Consider the following 18,530-nt stretch of genomic DNA (forward strand, 5'->3'; position numbering starts at 1 on the left):
CCAGGGTCCTGAGATAGAGTCCTGCATTGGACTCTCTGCTTAGCATGGGGTCTGCTCCTCTCTCTGCCTCTGCCCATCTTGCCTGCTCATGATTTCTCTCTCTCAAATAAAGAAAATCTTTTAAAAAATAAAAAAATAAATAGCTGATTAATGAAAGAAAGAACTTACTATTTTGATCTGCCAGACTTCTAAAGGTAAGGCTATTTATATGTTATAAATACAATTTTTATGTTAATTAAACTTGAAAAATTTAATTCAACATTTAATGCTAGATTCTAAAGTTCACTGATACGATTTATGTCTGATTCCAAGTTCTTTTTTTTTTCCCCCAATAAAAAATTACTCAATTCTTTTTCTGGAGGATTAAGGGTGGTAGTATGGAGAGAAGGCTATAGCAATCAAAGGTTTTAGCATTAAGTTCTAAATGTGTTATTTAGTAGCTCTGTGCTCTTGGTCAAGCTACTATGGATTTCAGTTTCATGTGTAATAGACATGATACGAGTTCTCAATGGTGAAAATCAGAGAAGATAATACATGTAGAATTTCTTTTTAAACTGCAAAAAATGTTGCATAAATTTATGTAAAGAAATTTCATTATTCTAACAGCTTTGTTCTCTGAGATTTGTGTATTAAGTTCGCCTTTTCTTTTACTATACTTTCATCTTTTTTTTCTTAACAACACTATATATTCAAAAATTGTTCCATTTTTAAGTTGTTGCAAATAATTTTATGTGTCATCTTTTCCTTGTTTTTTTTCTTTTTTAAAAATTAAAAAAAAAATTTAAAAATAAACATATAATATGTTTTTAGCCCCAGGGGTACAGGTCTATGAATCGTCAGGTTTATACACTTCACAGCACTCACCACAGCACACACTGCCCCCCACCCAATGTCCATAACCCCACCACCCTCTGCTGACTTTTCCTTGTTTTTAAAATTCATTTTTTAGCACTATTGCCATTCACTGTTTCAGATTTAAATTACATGTCTCAAATTATTTATAACTTCTGGCAAAGAGTTGGACCTTAATTAAGAGACACATGACTACCCACAATTCCAATTATGTGACAGTCACCATATCCTTTGCATTGCGTATTTCCTGTAAAAAAATTTAATAAATTATTTCCCCCTCTCCCCATTTCTTCCTGTGCCTGCCTTCAGGTAATCCAAATTTACTTTCCTTCTTTCAGTAGTTGAGGAGTCCTATGAAAATAGATTTGTTTTAAGAATGAAGAAAATAGGAGATGGGGCACTCGGGTAGCTCAGTCAGTTAAGTGTCTGCTTTCAGCTCAGGTGATGATCCCAGAGTCCTGAAATCAAGCCCTGTGTCAGGCTCCCTGCTCAGCAGGGAGTCTGCTTCTCCCCCTCCTTCCTTCTGCTTTCTCTCTCTCTTACTTTCTCTTTCAAATAAATAAATAAAATCCTTAAAAAAAAAAAAAAGAAAATAGGAGAATTGAGGTCATTACATTGGCAATTCAAGTGAAAAATTATCCACTTATAACTGGTTACTTGAATATCAATTAAAATATTAGTGCTGACTTGGATAATGATCTCAACTTTCCACTTTATTCAACTTGTCAACATCTGTCTAAGGATTTTTGTCCTGTACAACAGGATCCTTGTTATCTTATCTTTTTTATTTTTTTGCTTAATTTTTAGTCTGTACAAAGGTATCTAGTTTTATATTACCCTCAGGCTCTAGCTTTGATTAATTAGAAATAAGAATCTAAGGAGAGATAGATAAAGGGCATAATGGAATTGACACAAGAATGTGATCATTACTGATAATCAAAAGAAGCAAGAAGGGCAGCCATAATTCCAGTGCTAGATGCTGGCATGCAAAAGTCTAAATTGTCTAAGAGACACTTGACCATATTGACCACTTGTTTTTTTCTTATATTCTAGCATCTTATTTTATGTGTCAGATTTTTCTTATACAGAGATGAGAAGCATAATAAGTTCTGTTGGTTTGGAGAATACCTAGCTGCTCTAATCAATACAATGTCTTCCCTGGGTAGTTAGTAGGTAAATATGTATTGAATGAGTTAGTGAAAGTCCTCTTATCTAGCAAATTACATTTATAGATATGATTATGGAAATGCTGTTGATACATTTTTAAGAATTGTCACTCATAAGCATAAAAGAATCAGAGTATGTGAATACCTACAAAAGTGACACAGAAGTGAAAAAGAGCTGAAAAATGATAATTGTTGGGGCATGTGGGTGGCTCAGTAGGTTAATGCCTCTGCCTTTGGCTCAGGTCATGGTCTCAGGGTCCTAGAATTGAGCCCCACATCGGCCTCTCTGCTCAGCAGAGAGCCTGCTTCCCCCCTCTCTCTGCCTGCCTCTCTGCCTCCTTGTGATCTCTCTCTGTCAAATAAATACATAAAAAATCTTTAAAAAAATTATAATTGCGGGCGCCTGGGTGGCTCAGTGGGTTAAAGCCTCTGCCTTCAGCTCAGGTCATGGTCTCAGGGTCCTGGGATCGAGCCCCGCCTTGGGCTCTCTGCTCAGCAGCAAGCCTGCTTCCTCCTCTTTCCGTCTCTGCCTGCCTCTCTGCCTAGTTGTGATCTCTCTCTGTCAAATAAATAAATAAATAAAATCTTTTAAAAAATTATAATTGTTAAAGAGAGAGAATAAAAAGAAAAAGATGTCTGGTACTTAGTGGATTTTCAAAACTAATGAATGAAGGGATAAAAAACACTAAATCATGATGCATTAGAGATAACAGAACTTTAGAGCCCAAAGATACATGTAAGTACTGAGGAAGACATATGATAATTATGGTATTATTTATTACTTATGTTAGTGATTAGGAATGGGTTCAAAAGTGAGGTCAGTAAGCCATAGTCATTTCAGGGAAATTACTGATTTTTTAACTTGGTCAAAATGTGAATTCAAATAGTTGTTTTTTACTCAAAGAGTCTAAATATTATATTTAAATGAAGTATTTTACCATGCAAAGTATGAAAAATTTTAAAAAGTTAAAGTTCTGCCCAATGTATTAGCATATGCTTATATCTTGTTCTAAAATTGGAGAAGGCTCCCTTTGTATCCACATTCATTTATGTTTATAACCTTTTTAGGTAAAAAATTGATTACATGACATTCTTCTCCATTTATTATTGCCTATTGAAATTCTCCTTTCTTTCAATGGAGTAAGCTTGAGGTTTGCTATGATATATAGGAAAACTGGGGAAGGCCTCATTTGTACAGTGGTATAAGAAGTGCTTCTTCCCAAGTCTGTGTTCAATGACATCATGTTGGCATCTTGAAATTGGCCATGATGGGAATATTTACACCTTGGAAATCGCACATGCTACAAATCAGGGCTTGATTTATTATTTTGCTAAAAATGTGGTAAAGAAAATGTTAATAATGTAAGTGTAAGTTAAAAGTATATTCATTTGGGCCACCTGGGTGGCTTAGTCAGTTAAGCATCCAGCTCTTAGTCTGGGCTCAGTTCACAATCTCAGATCAGGCTCATGAAATCGAGTCCCACATCAGACTCAGCATTGGGCCTGGAGGCTGCCTGAGATTCTCTTTCCCTGGGGTGCCTGGGTGGCTCAGTTGGTTAAGCAGCTGCCTTTGGCTCAAAGCACCGTGTCCCACTCTGTGCTCAGTGGGGAGTCTGCTTCTTTCTTTCCCTGCTTATGTCTGATCTCTCTTTCTCAAAAAAATAAATACGATTTTTTTTTAAGATTGTATTTATTTATTTGACAGAGAGAAAGAGCAAGAGCAGAAACACAAGTGGGAGGAGTGGGAGAGGGAGAAGCCGGCTTCTCCCTGAGCAGGGAGCCCAATGCAGGGCTTGATCCCAGGACCCTGAGATCATGACCTGAGCCAAAGGCAGATGCTTAATGACTGAGCCACCCAGGGGCCCCATTATATAATCTTAATTTAAAAAAAAAAAAAGATTCTTTTTCTTTCTGTCTCCCTCTGCTACCCCCAACTCATATGTGCGTGCACTCTCTTTCTCTCTCAAAAAGCAAAACTATATTATGTCTCTAGCAATTATACTGTGATTAGCATAGAAGTTGAGGAAGTATTTGTCCACTCTTCAAAAATTATTTGATTCAGTACAGAAATCACAAAATTGATGAAGGAGTGAGTGAAGGTTTATCACATAAGCCATCTTGTTTCATTTTCATCTTATTAATGTAACAAAAAAAATCAACCAATATTTATGTCAGAACTACTCATTCATCAATTATATCTGTAAGTTGGCTATTATTATAAGAACTGGGCAAAAATCAACAAAATATTCTTAAGAATCACTTGATTATATGGAATTTATAATGGAAAGTTACATATCTTATTTTTTGTACATTTCATGTTAAATATTATGTTTCAATTTTAAGATAGAATTTTAAAATCATGTTTTTCAGATACTGACCGAGCTTTATCATTACTGGAAGAATACTGCAAAAAATTAAGGAAACCAGAGGAACAACAGTTGAAAAATGCTGTTAAAAAGGTGATGGGTATCTTTAAGAGCAGCTTATTCCAAGCTTTGCTAGGTATGTATTACAAATTTATTTATCATCTTAATGGTCAGAATGTGCTTAACAGTTTGAGTAATGACCTAATGTTAACTAAATTAAAAACTGGAATAATTTTCCTTGTTGGTGGAAAGAATGATTTTTTTTTCTTACTTAAGGCTAACCCTAAAGAAGAACTGTGATGAAATAGAAAAAAAAGTGTAGGTTATTAAAAATATAAATATTGAGGGGTACTTGGGTGGCTCAGTTAAGTGTCTGCCTTCAGCTCAGGTCATAACCCCAGGGTTCTTGGATTGAGCTCCACACTGGGCTCTCTGCTTAGCCGGCAGCCTGCTTCTCCCTCTCGCTCTCCCTCTGCCTGCTGCTCCCTGTACTTGTGTGCAGGGAAATAAATCTTTAGAAATAAAATCTTTAAATAAATAAATATTGAAGGAATGTTTTATATAGGAAAAAGTTTACACAGGAATAAACCTGAACAGTCAATGGTAAAAAAATTGAAGACAAATGCCTTCCTTTAGAGAAGGAATTGGCTAGCACAAAAAACAATGGGCCATTTCTGTTCAGAATCATAGTTCTACTTTTACTCTCCTCTTAAAACAAAATTAAAATATTCCTTTCATGTTTTTCTTCTCTTGTGAAGGTTTATGATCCATATTGAAAAGTTTGTTGGTGAGAATCTCAGTGCTCTGGCGTGCCTGGGGTGGCTCAATTGGTTAAGCGACTGCCTTTGGCTATGGTCATGATCCTGGAGAACTGGGATTGAGTCCCGAGTCGTGCTCCTAGCTCCGCGGGGAGTCTTCTTCTTCTGGTTCACCTTCTCCCCTCTCATGTTTTCTCTCACTTTCTCTCTCTCTCTCAAATTAAAAAAAAAAAAAAAAATCTTAAAAAAAAATCTCAATGCTTTGGAATTTTAGTCAGTTTGTCATAAATTTCACCATATAATGTCAAGCTTAGTTTAATCTCTCATATTAAAAATTGTGAAGAAATTCAAGGATTTAGCTTATGTATCTGTGTCTTTTTATATGTATCTTTTGTATTTATGCAGATAACCTAATTCTTCACATAATATTTTGTTAGTCAAAATAAACTAGCAAAAGATATAAACAAATACCTCCCCTCAACAAAAAATCAACTAAACAATTAAAAAAAACCCCACTCAATTATACTATAGTTTACTAAACTTAAACAGTACTTTTTTTTTTTTAACAGTACGTTTAAAAGATTAACTGAGTCTACTACACATTATTACTTTCTCAGGTCTGGTGGTTTATATATAAAATATAAAAATGGGAACTTATGAGGATTAATTTTGAAAATATTTTATCTATGGTTTTATTATGTCGACACTTGTTGACAAAAACTCCAACCTTAGGGTGTGACTATAAAAAAACCATTAAATTTTGAAAATTTAAAATTCATCTGTTGAATAAAAATAGAAGTAAAATGCTTTAAAGGATTGTTTTGCGGTGGATTAATTTCTTTAAAATATTTTTCTGTGGCTGGTAAGATTTAATGACACAAATAACTATAATCATCTTAGTTGGTATTAAATAAAAACAACTCTAAATGGAGTCTTACAGAATTTAAATAAATCCTGTCATTAGAGAATAGTATTTTAGAGAACATTTTTAAGCCCCAAGTTTCTCAATTAAAAGATAATGGTTTCATCTAGTTGATAATTAGTAAAGGCTGTTAACTGAACGGCAGTATCTCTGAGTAGATTTGTGTGATATGCTTAGTTGAGACTGACCAAGTCTTTTGAGAGCTTGAATTTCTGAGAGCTTGATTTAGGAAGAACATTGTTGATGCTTTAGATAATTTTACTATATTTCGGTAATGTTGCCATTTGGTATCACAATATCATTACATGGGAAATAAAAGGGCAAATGAATGACAGAGAATTGCATTTTGCTATTGTTTTGGGTGAATTATAAATATCTTGGCAAAAAGCCTATAGCATAGTTTGAATTTCTCTAACAAGATGAAAGGCAACAATAATCTGTTAAAAGCTGTTATATAAGTAATCCTGATGTCCAGCTTTGAATGGATAGATTTGCTCTGGCTGGTCTTTAGAAGTCATTTTGGAATAAACCAGACCACAAAGAATGGAGCAACATTATACAACAAAACATAATTTTCATTTCAATTCCATGTGTGTTGCTAAATACTGATAATTAATTTATTATTGTTGAATGTTTGAGTGTTCTCACTGTTTTTCTTTAAGCACTCAAAAGAAGAAAAGCTATATAGCCATCTGCATCCTGGAAGGGATTATATTATTATAAAAAGATAAGCAGAGAGCTATTGATAAATAGAGTATTATTTATGGTCTACAGCTTCCTATTTGGACCAACTACCTCCTACCCCACCACCTGCCCTTTTTTCTGTTACAAGTAATGGAACATAGTGGCTTTACCCATTGTTCTGATATTCAGATAGCCAGTATATTGAAGTAACACCTTTCATGAATCTCAGTTGACTAGAAATAGAAGGAAGTCATAATGCAGAAAAACCAGTAGAAATACATAGTAAAGTAAAATATTATTATTGCAAGATATACTGTAATATTTACATATCACTAGGCAACCAACCCTTCTCTTGACAGATGAAAAGCATCACTTCAAAAATTAACACAGCCTCCTTCAGTGATCCTTCCATCATATTGCTTAAAAAAAATCCCAAACACTGTTATGTCTTAGTTGTGTAATCTGTGAGGGCAGAATTCTGTCTACGTAATTTTGACCATTATTATAGTGCATTAAAGCATTTTATAAATGAGTTCTGTAATAGTAGGGTAGAAAGTGATGACAAAGATATTGTGTTTTTAGTTTTTAAAATAGAACTTTACCTGATTACAAAAATAATATATGTTCATTCTTTAAAAGTTAAAAATAAAGTAAAAGAAGAATATAAAATTTTATGGTAAGACACATTCCTCTTATGGTAAATAGCAGGATGTATGATAAACAGAGAATGGTGAATACTTTAGTTAACTTTCTCCCTCTTTCCTCCTACAGTTTCTGCTTTAATTTCCCATTTATCAACAACTGACAGTGAAAAAAGACACTTAACTTTTAAAAAGTTAGTAATTAATGTTCATCAATATACAAAAAAGGGAAAAATACCTAAAATAGCAATGCACATTTCGATGTTGGGCTTAGGGTGACATCTTGTGGTGAAACTAAGGAAAAATTTTGTCCAATGGATAATTACATTACATTATATTATTAGTAGTACAGATTTTGAATATAAGTGAATTGGAATTCTGTGGTATTTTACAAAATAATTTAGCTCTGTCTTATTTAGTATGGCTAAAACATTTAGATTTTCAAGATACGCTGGTTATTATTCTTCATTTAGGTAATGAAGAAGCAAGATGGAAATGTTTTTATTATTATTATTATTTTTTTAAGATTTTATTTATTTATTTGACAGAGAGAGATCACAAGTAGGCAGAGAGGCAGGCAGAGAGAGAGGAGGAAGCAGGCACCCTGCTGAGCAGAGAGCCCGATGTGGGACTCGATCCCAGGACTCTGAGATCATGACCTGAGCCGAAGGCAGCGGCTTAACCCACTGAGCCACCCAGGCGCCCCTGTTTTTATTATTTTGAAACTTCTCTTCCAGATCTCCTTTGAATAGTTAAAGATTTGTATTACCACCATAATATTTGTAAAATTTATTTTAATAATGTAATGGGCCAGCTCATTTTCAGATATATACCACAAATGTTCTTTGTTTTTATACCTTATTGAATTTTTATTATCTTTTTAAAAAAAGATTTTACTTATTCGAGAGTGAGAGAGACAGAGAGTGAGCATGAGGGGGGAAGGTCAGAGGGAGAAGCAGACCTCCTACTGAAGCAGGGACCCAGATGAGGGACTCGATCCCTGGACCCCAGGATCATGACCTGAGCTGAAGGCAGTCACTCAACCAACTGAGCCACCCAGGCGCCCTTTATTTTTATTCTTTATTCTTATACAATTGTGGACAGAACTATGTATATATTAATGAGTTTGAACTCCTTTCAAAAGTCTTGTTAATCTTGTTTCTGATTTCATTTCCTTTTATTTCTTTTTTAAAATTTATTTTTTTAAATTCAATTAATCAAAATGGAGTGTATTATTAGTTTCAGAGGTAGAGGTCAGTGATTCATCAGTCTTATATAACACCCAGTGCTCATTACATCACGTGCCCTCCTTTTTTTTTTTTTTTTTTAAAGATTTTATTTATTTATTTGACAGAGAGAGAGATCACAAGTAGGCAAAGCAGCAGGCCGAGAGGAGGGAGAAGCAGGCTCTGTGCTGAGCAGAGAGCCTGATGCCGGGCTTGATCTCAGGACCCTGAGATCATGACCTGAACTGAAAGCAGAGGCTTTAACCCACTGAGCCACCCAGGTGTCCCATCACGTGCCCTCCTTAATGCCCATCACCCAGTTACTCCATCCCTCTAGCCCCACCCTTCAGCAACTTTTAGTTTGTTTCCTATGATTAAGAGTCTCTTATGGTTTGTCTCCCTCTCTGATTTTTTTCTTAGTTTATTCCCCCCACTTCCCCTATAATCCTCTATTTTATTTCTTAAATTCCTCCTGTATACTACAACTTCTTTTTCCATTCATCTGTTATGGACATCTGGGTTCTTTTCATATTTCCTTTTGTTTCACTGCAGTGTTTGAGGGGGACTTTTGGGGAAAGATTTAGGACAGAATGGTCAGTAAAGTGGTATTTTCCTTAAAACCTTGCCAGCAGTAAAATCTTAGAAAAATGTATATCCCTTGCATTTCAGACTTTGCGTTAGAGTAGAATACTTTCATTTCCATAAATTTTAATGTAGAACCCTCTGGACTCATAGGGGTGATATAGTAGATAGAATATATATTGGAATATATTGGATATTGGGATATAAAGGAGATATACTACTGAATTGATAATTACCACCTCCTTGTTGAAACCTTCTCTCATATCCCTATCTGGTAGCAGCTTTAGCCAGTCCTTTTATTATGTCTCACAGGGTTTTTTCAGATTACTATAAAACATTTGTTGTATTGCCTTTCGATACCCCCAGTATATGGGCCTTAATAATAGTAGACCTTCAATACAACATTTTCCTTGTTCATTTACTCAGTAATTATTTTAAAAATATCTGGTATGTATTAGACATTGTGCTAGGAAATGGGGATATAATGGTAAACTATAGAGGAGAGGATAGTCCTTGCCCTTATGGAGAAGTGAGAGAACTCAAGTGGGCAAAAGATATATTAGCTATGTGATTAGGTAATTATTTAAATGTAATGCTGGGAAGTGCTCTAAAATCAATGTATTTAAAAGTTTTATCACATTTACTTTGAGTAAAAAAGCCCCACATATTTTTCCAATACAGTAATTTCAATTTAATATTTTATTTCAAATAACATTTATTTGAAAACATCATGGCTATTTTGGTCTTAATCATTCATCATCATGTATAATTTTTACCAGCAGATCATAAGGTAGTCATAGGATTTTTTTAATAGATTATAGTGAATGTGAAAGTCCACATAGTTATTATGAATTTGGGAAAACTTGGCTCTAATCCTCCAAAGGAGATGTTCTCAGAGTGTGGTTTTTGGACCAGCAGCATCAGCATCACGTGGAAACTTGCTAACATTGTAAATTCTTGGGCCTTACTCCAAACCTACTGAATCAGAAACTCAGGAAGTAGGGCTCAGCAAATAGTGTTTTACTAAAACTTCCAGGTGATTCTGAGGCATGCTAAAGTTTGAGAACATATTCAAAATGATTAGATACTTGGCTACTAAGGAGAGTAATGTAGTTTGTGAATATTATTAATAAATTTGGTGAGATAGGACTGTGGCATTTCTTTATTCTTGGGTTTAATAAAGATTTGATTTGGTCTTTAATGAGTATAATGAGCCATTATTATTCTGGGATATAATTTGAGTACTTTAAGAACCCAAATTAAAGAATATAATTATGGTATCTAATTTTCTTTTTAAAGTACAATGATATATCTTAAACACTTAAGTAATTTTTTTTTTCATTTGGATACTTGATGATAGCATCTACTTATGAGGCTATGGATAGAGAACAGCAAAGCTACACTGAGATGTTGCTATTGGCATACACGAGGCTCACTCAGTAGGTAAGCACTTACTGCCACTTACAGCCTCATAGCAGGTGCTCCAGTAAAACAAATACATTACTGCATGTCATGCACCTTCAAATAAGTCTTAACTAGTACAAGCAGTGCATGTTAGATTCTTAGACACTAAGTTCTACTATGTATGTACTTACTTGCTTACAGGACCCATTTACATAAAGAATGCAAGTATTCCAGCTTTTACAATTGCGTAATTAATAATTAATAAAGTATTTATGACATGTTTAATTTACATGGGTATATACAGATGGATGTTACTAGAAACAAAGTTCCTACCCTTAAGGAGGTTAAGCAACTGGGAAGGTAACATTCATATACATACAAGGACAAGATAGGATATAATCAAGGGCTAAATTTTGAAGGCTAGACCAAACTGTTATAGGAGTTCAGAGAAAAATGGGGTCATTGCAGATTGATGTTACTAGGAAAACTTTTCTGTGAAAGGTAAGCTTGATCCGGGTCTTGTCAGTGATAGGATTTGGGTAAGAAGAGGACAGAAAAGGACGTTTTTTTCCCATCCATCCATTCATTCAAGAGATGTATACTGAACACTGAGCTAGGCATTGTAATATATACTGGGGAGAAAAGCATTAAACAAAATTGCATAAATAGTTTATATTTACAATTGTGATAAATGTTACAAAGGGGAAGGAGAGAGTGCTATGAGCAAGAGGCTTAACCTTCACAGTGGAATCAGGGAAAGCTTTCTTAGGGAAGTGGCATTTGAGATGATAAAAATTGTACTGATTGATAAAGGTCAGAAGGAGAGTAAGAAAATGGATACGACAAAAACAAGGGATCAGGATGCTCTTGATACTTAGTTTTTAAACTGTCTTATAGGAATTAGATAAAGCATCATATTAAACTTAAGTCTTTTCCAAAGACTTGTTTAAATTTGAAGGTAAACTTGAAGGACACCTGAATGACTCCGTTAAGTGTCTGCCTTCCTCTTAGGTCATGATCCCAGGACCCTGGGATCGAGCCCTGTGTTGGACTCTCTCTCCCTTTGCCCCTCCTCTCTACTGTGCTCTCGCTCTGCTCTCACTTTCTTTCTCAAATAACCAAATAAATAAAAATAAATATGAAGGTAAACTTGAGAAACAAGAGTGGTAAGCATAAAAATGTGGCCCTCGTGGAGCACCTGGGTGGCTCAGTGGGTTAAGCCTCTGCCTTTGGCTCAGGTCACAATCCCAGGGTCCTGGGGTGGAGCCCCCACATCAGACTCCCTGCTCAGCAGGGAGCCTGCTTCCTCCTCTCTCTCTCTCTCTCTCTCTGCCTACTTGTGATCTGTCTGCCAAATAAATAAATAAAATCTTTAAAAAAAAGAAAAAAATGTGGCCCTCGTAATCCTTATCATCTCCCTTTGTTAAACTGTTGCGTACTGAGTGTGGTTAGTTGTGTTTCATGTCATGTGGAATCAGTATATCTTAAGTTAAATTTGACACTTTACATCGGATGCCATCAAAAGGGTTGGATGCCATTCTTGGCTCTGGACTTTTTATACTTGCTGTAGGATTTATGTCACCAGATGGCACCATTTAACTAAATTTATGTACTTTGGATGCTTATAAGCCTGGTTGTTTTTAAATGAAAGATACTTTTATTTGTGCTAAAGCTGAATTAGAAAAAAATTAATTTATTTTGGTGGCATATGAGACTTCTATATAGAGTAAGGTAATGAAACCCCATAAGTTTCTTGAGAACATGAAAGGATTGGGCTGTTTCTGCTAAGTACATAATAAATAAAAGTTTCGTAATAATCAGTCACTAATATATGGCAGCTGGCAAAAAAGCAGAACACAATAGGTTTCCCCATCTAGGTTTTTGTATAGCCAGCATAATGATAATATGAATATTTTAAAATTAAATGTAATTTATAGATGTAGGGATTATATATATATATATATATATATATATATATATATATATATATATAATGCAAACATGGAGAAAATTCTAAAAGATTATTTTAGGAATAGGCCTTTCAATATGTCTTCAAATATTATGATAATAATATGTTAAAAAATGTTGTCAATAGGATATATGTTCTATTGAACCATGGAACTAAATATTAATAGAACATCATATAGATGTTTTTTCTTAGTGTCATCTAAAGGAAATGAGTATTTATTACTTTCTTGGTTAAAAAGTTCCTTAATATTTTCCTCATCTTTAAGCAGAATTAGTCACTTTCTTCCTTATGTTCCTGTATTTGTTCATATTTATGGTACAGTAGTTATTATAGTATATTATTGTTAATTAATTACATGTTAGTTTCCTCAGTAGACTGTGAGCTTCTTGAATGCAGGCATGGATTCTAATTCAGACTGATTCTAAGTGTGTAGCACATTGTCGTGGAATATTCTATCATTAAATTTCTTTCATTTGACAAAATATATTTTGAACTCCTACTGTCCAAGAAGTACTGTATTAGGCTCTGGGAATTAGGTGACAAGAGACATGTGGACCTGTTTTTGTGGAGTTCATGATCTGCTGTGAAAGAGAGACATTAAACAAATATGTACAATAATGATAAGTACTTTGAAAAGTTATTTGGATTAAACAGTAAAATCATAAGCAATTACTTGAACTGGCCAAATTCATAGTATTGTACTGTGTGTGTTTAAAAATGTTTATTCTTTTTTAAAAAAAGTTATTCATTTAAGTATTCTTTACATCCAACATGGGGCTTGACCTCATGACCCTGAGATCAAGATTCACATACACTACCAACTGAACCAGCCAGGTGCCCCATTAAAAATGTTTAAATTCTGTATATTTAGGGTACCTGACTGGCTCAGTCAGTTAAGCATCTGACTCTTGATTTTGGGTTGGGTCATGATCTAATCGTGAGCTTGAACTTCCTGTCATGCTGGATGCTCAGCAGGGAGTCTGCTGGAGATTCTCTCCCTTGCCCTCACCATCTGCCCCACCCCCCAATAAATAAATAAATTTTAATTTTTTTAACTATTTTTTAAAATTATATTCAATTAGCCAACATACCATTTATCATTAGTTGATGTAGTTTTCAATGATTCATTAGTTGTGTATAATAACACCCAGTACTCATCACAACACATGCCTTCCTTAATACCCATCACCTGGTTACCCTTTCCTTCCATCCCCCTCCCTTCTGTAACCCTCAGATTGTTTCCCAGTGTCCAGTCTTTCATGATTTGTCTCCCTCCCTGCTAATCTCTCTGATTTCTTCCCATTCAGTTTTCCCTCCTTTTCCAAGCAGTCCTCTATGCTCTTCCTTATAGTCCATTTTCTGAGTGAAATCATGTGATAATTGTCTTTCTCTGCTTGACTTCATTTAGCATAGTACCCTCCAGTTCCACCCATTTCAATGTAAATGATAGGTATACTTCCTTTCTGTTGGCTGAGAAATACTCCATCCATCTCCTTCTTAATCCATTCATCTGTTGAAGGACATCTTGGCTCCTTCCATAGTTTGGCTATTATGGACACTGCTGCTAAGAACATTGGGTGCATGTGCCCCTTCTTTTCACTATATCTGTATCTTTCGGGTAAATACCTAGTAGTGCAATTGCTGGGTCATAGGGTAGCTCTATTTTTAATGTCTTGAGGAACCTCCATACTGTTTTCCAGAGTGGCTGTACCAGCTTGCATTCCTACCAACAGTGTAAGGGGTTTTCCCTTTCTCTACATCCTCACCAACATTTGTTGTTTCTTGACTTAATTTTACCCATTCTGACTGGTGTGAGGTGATATCTCATTGTGGTTTTGATTTGAATTTCCCTGATGGCTAGTGATGTTGAACCTTTTTTCATGTGTCTTTTAGCCATTTGCATATCTTCTTTGGAGAAGTGTCTGTTCGTGTCTTCTCTGCCCATTTCTTGACTGGATTCTTTGTTTTTTGGTGTTGAGTTTGAGATGTTCTTTATAGATCATGGATACCATCCCTTTATCTGGTACGTCTTTTTTTTTTTTTTTTTTAAGGATTTTATTTATTCATTTGACAGAGAGAGAGATCACAAATAGGCAGAGAGGTAGGCAGAGGGGGAGGGGAAGCAGGTCCCCTGCTGAGCAGGGAGCCTGATGTGGGGTTCCATCCAAGGACGCTGAGATCATGACCTGAGCTGAAGGCAGAGGCTTAACCCACTGAGCCACCCAGGTGCCCCTGTCTGGTATGTCTTAAGAACAAGTTTAAATACTGTGTATTTATTGAAACCTTCTAGTAATATCTATTATTGTTGGAATTTCAAACTTCTCACCTGTGAGATTCTCCATCTCCTCTGCCTACCTCTCATCTCATCTCTTCCCCACTCACATGGCCTTCTTTCTTTTCCTAGATGACATTTTCACTTGCTTTTCTTTTGTTTGGAAGTACCTTTCTACCTAAATCTACCCAAATCTGCCTTATTGGCTTATGTTATCATTTAGGTCCAGTGTCTCTAAAGTGCCTTTCTGTTTCACTCCCCATTTCCCTTCCCCATCCCCAAGTCACATCTATCACATTTCCTGCTTTATTTTTGTGACTATATGGATCACAATAAGAAATTCTGTTTATGAGATTTAAAAAAATTTTTTTTATTTCTTTTCAGCATAACAGTATTCATTGTTTTTGCACCACACCCAGTGCTCCATGCAATCCATGCCCTCCCTAATACCCACCACCTGGTTCCCCCAACCTCGTAGCCACCCCCCTTCAAAACCCTCAGATTGTTTTTCAGAGTCCATAATCTCTCATGGTTCACCTCCCCTTCCAATTTCCCTCAACTCCCTTCTCCTCTCCATCTCCCCTTGTTCTCCATGGTATTTGTTATGCTCCACAAATAAGCAAAACCATATGATAATTGACTCTCTCTGCTTGACTTATTTCACTCAGCATAATCTTTTCCAGTCCAGTCCATGTTGATACAAAAGTTGGGTGTTCATCCTTTCTGATGGAGGCATAATACTCCATAGTGTATATGGACCACTCTTCCTTATCCATTTGTCCATTAAAGGGCATCTTGGTTCTTCCCACAGTTTGGCGACTGTGGCCGTTGCTGCTATAAACATTGGGGTACAGATGGCCCTTATTTTCACTACATCAGTATGTTTGGGGTAAATACCCAGTAGTGCAATGGCAGGGTCATAGGGAAGCTCTATTTTTAATTTCTTGAGGAATCTCCACACTCTTCTCCAAAGTGGCTGCACCAACTTGCATTCCCAACAGTATAAGAGGGTTCGCTTTTCTCCATATCCTCTCCAACACACATTGTTTCCCGTTTTGTTAATTTTGGCCATTCTAACTGGTGTAAGGTGGTATCTCAATGTGGTTTTAATTTGAATCTCCCTGATGGCTAGTGATGATGAATATTTTTTCATGTGTCTTTTAGCCATTTGTATGTCTTCATTGGAGAAGTGTCTGTTCATATCTTCTGCCCTTTTTTTAAAATATGATTGTCTGTTTTGTGTGTGTTGGGTTTGAGAAGTTCTTTATAGGTCCTGGATATCAACCCTTTGTCTGTACTGTCATTTACAAATATCTTCTCCCATTCTGTGGGTTGCCTCTTTGTTTTCTTGACTGTTTCCTTTGCTGTGCAGAAGCTTTTGATTTTGATGAAGTCCCAAAAGTTCATTTTCGCTTTTGTTTCCTTTGCCTTTGGAGACATATCTTGAAAGAAGTTGCTGTGGCTGATATCGAAGAGATTACTGCCTATGTTCTCCTCTAGGATTCTGATGGATTCCTGTTTCATGTTGAGGTCTTTTACCCTTTTTGAGTTTATCTTTGTGTACAGTATAAGAGAATGGTCGAGTTTCATTCTTCTACATATAGCTGTCCAGTTTTCCCAGCACCATTTATTGAAGAGACTGTCTTTTATCCACTGTATGTTTTTTCCTGTTTTGTCAAAGATTATTTGACCATAGAGTTGAGAGTCCATATCTGGGACTCTACTCTGTTCCACTGGTCTATGTGTCTGTTTTTATGCCAGTACCATGCTGTCTTTGTGATCACAGCTTTGTAGTAAAGCTTGAAATCGGGTAACGTGATGCCCCCAGTTTTGTTTTTGTTTTTCAACATTTCCTAAGCGATTCAGGGTCTCTTCTGATTCCATACAAATTTTTGGATTATTTGCTCCAGCTCTTTGAAAAATACTGGTAGAATTTTGATCGGAATCGCATTAAAAGTATCGATTGCTCTAGGCAGTATAGACATTTTAACAATGTTTATTCTTCTGATCCAAGAGCATGGAATGGTCTTCCATCTTTTTGTGTCTTCTTCAATTTCTTTCATGAGTGTTCTGTAGTTCCTCGAGTACAGATCCTTTACCTCTTTGGTTAGGTTTATTCCCAGGTATCTTATGGTTCTTGGTGCTATAGTAAATGGAATCGATTCTCTAATTTCCTTTTCTGGATTTTCATTGTTAATGTATAAGAAAGCCACTGATTTCTGTACATTGACTTTGTATCCTGCCACGTTACTGAATTGCTGTATGAGTTCTAGTAGTTTGGGGGTGGAGTCTTTTGGGTTTTCCATATAAAGAATCACGTCATCTGCGAAGAGAGAGAGTTTGACTTCTTCATTGCCAATTTGGATACCTTTTATTTCTCTTTGTTGTCTGATTGCTGTTGCTAGGACTTCTAATACTATGTTGAACAAGAGTGGTGAGAGTGGGCATCCTTGTTGTGTTCCTGATCTCAATGGGAAGGCTGCAAGCTTTTTCCCGTTGAGGATGATATTTGCTGTGGGTCTTTCATAGATAGATTTGAGGAAGTTCAGGAATGTTCCCTCTATCCCTATACTTTGAAGCGTTTTAATCAGGAACGGCTGCTGGATTTTGTCAAATGCTTTTTCTGCATCAATTGAGAGTACCATGTGGCTCTTCTCTCTTCTCTTATTAATTTGTTCTATCACATTGATTGATTTGCAAATGTTGAGCCATCCTTGTAACCCAGGGATGAATCCCACCTGGTCATGATGGATAATCTTTTTAATGTGCTGTTGGATCCTGTTTGCTAGGATCTTGTTGAGAATCTTAGCATCTATATCCATCGGTGATATTGGTCTGAAATTCTCCTTTTTGGTAGGGTCTTTGCCTGGTTTGGGGTTCAGGGTAATGCTGGCTTCATAGAAAGAGTCTGGAAGTTTTCCTTCTGCTTTAATTTTTTGAATTAAAAAAATTTTTTAAAAACAGCTTCAGGAGAATAGGTGTTATTTCTTCTTTGAAAGTTTGGTAGAATTCCCCAGGGAATCCGTCAGGTCCTGGGCTTTTGTTTTTTGGGAGGTTTTTGATCACTACTTCAATCTCGTTACTAGATATCAGTCTATTCAGGTTGTCAATTTCTTCCTTGTTCTTTATAGTGTCCAGGAATGCATCCATTTCATCTAGGTTGCTTAGCTTATTGGCATATAACTGTTGATAATAACTTCTGATGATTGTTTCTTCTTCCTTGGTGTTTTATTTGATCTCTCTTTTTTCATTCATAATTTTATTATTTTGGGCTTTCTCTCTTTTCTTTTGGATTAGTGTGGCCAATGGTTTATCGATTTTATTGATTCTTTCAAAAAACCAGCTTCTAGTTTCTTTGATACGTTCTACTATATCTCTGGTTTCTGCCTCATTGATCTCTGGTCTTATCTTGATTATTTCCCTTCTTACGTGTGGAGTTGGTTTGATTTGTTGTTGATTCTCCAGTTCATTAAGGTGTAGAGACAGCTGGTGTATTCTGGATTTTTCAATTTTTTTGAGGGAGGCTTGGATGGCTATGTATTTCCCACTTAGGACCGCCTTTGCTGTATCCCATAGGTTTGGACCGAAAGTGTCTTCATTCTCATTGGTTTCCAAGAATTGTTTAACTTCTTCTTTGATCTCCTGGTTGATCCAAGCATTCTTAAGCAAGGTGGTCTTTAGCTTCCAG

General features: G+C 35.7%; 1 protein-coding gene across 7 annotated transcripts in view; it reads left to right on the top strand.

The window, feature by feature from the left end:
- The window catches only part of DLG2 (discs large MAGUK scaffold protein 2), a gene marked incomplete at its 3' end in the record, with an annotated part of 2,041,616 nt that overhangs the window by 10,859 nt on the left and 2,012,227 nt on the right, over positions 1-18,530 (top strand). For all 7 annotated transcript variants that reach the window (XM_082682853.1, XM_082682879.1, XM_082682864.1 and 4 more), the window contains exon 2: positions 4,389-4,520. In XM_082682853.1, coding sequence (XP_082538979.1) covers positions 4,389-4,520 — 132 coding nt within the window. The remainder of the gene's footprint in view (positions 1-4,388; positions 4,521-18,530) is intronic.

The sequence above is a fragment of the Mustela nivalis genome (assembly GCF_964662115.1).
Source record: "Mustela nivalis genome assembly, chromosome: 9".
NCBI classification, from domain to species: domain Eukaryota; kingdom Metazoa; phylum Chordata; class Mammalia; order Carnivora; family Mustelidae; genus Mustela; species Mustela nivalis.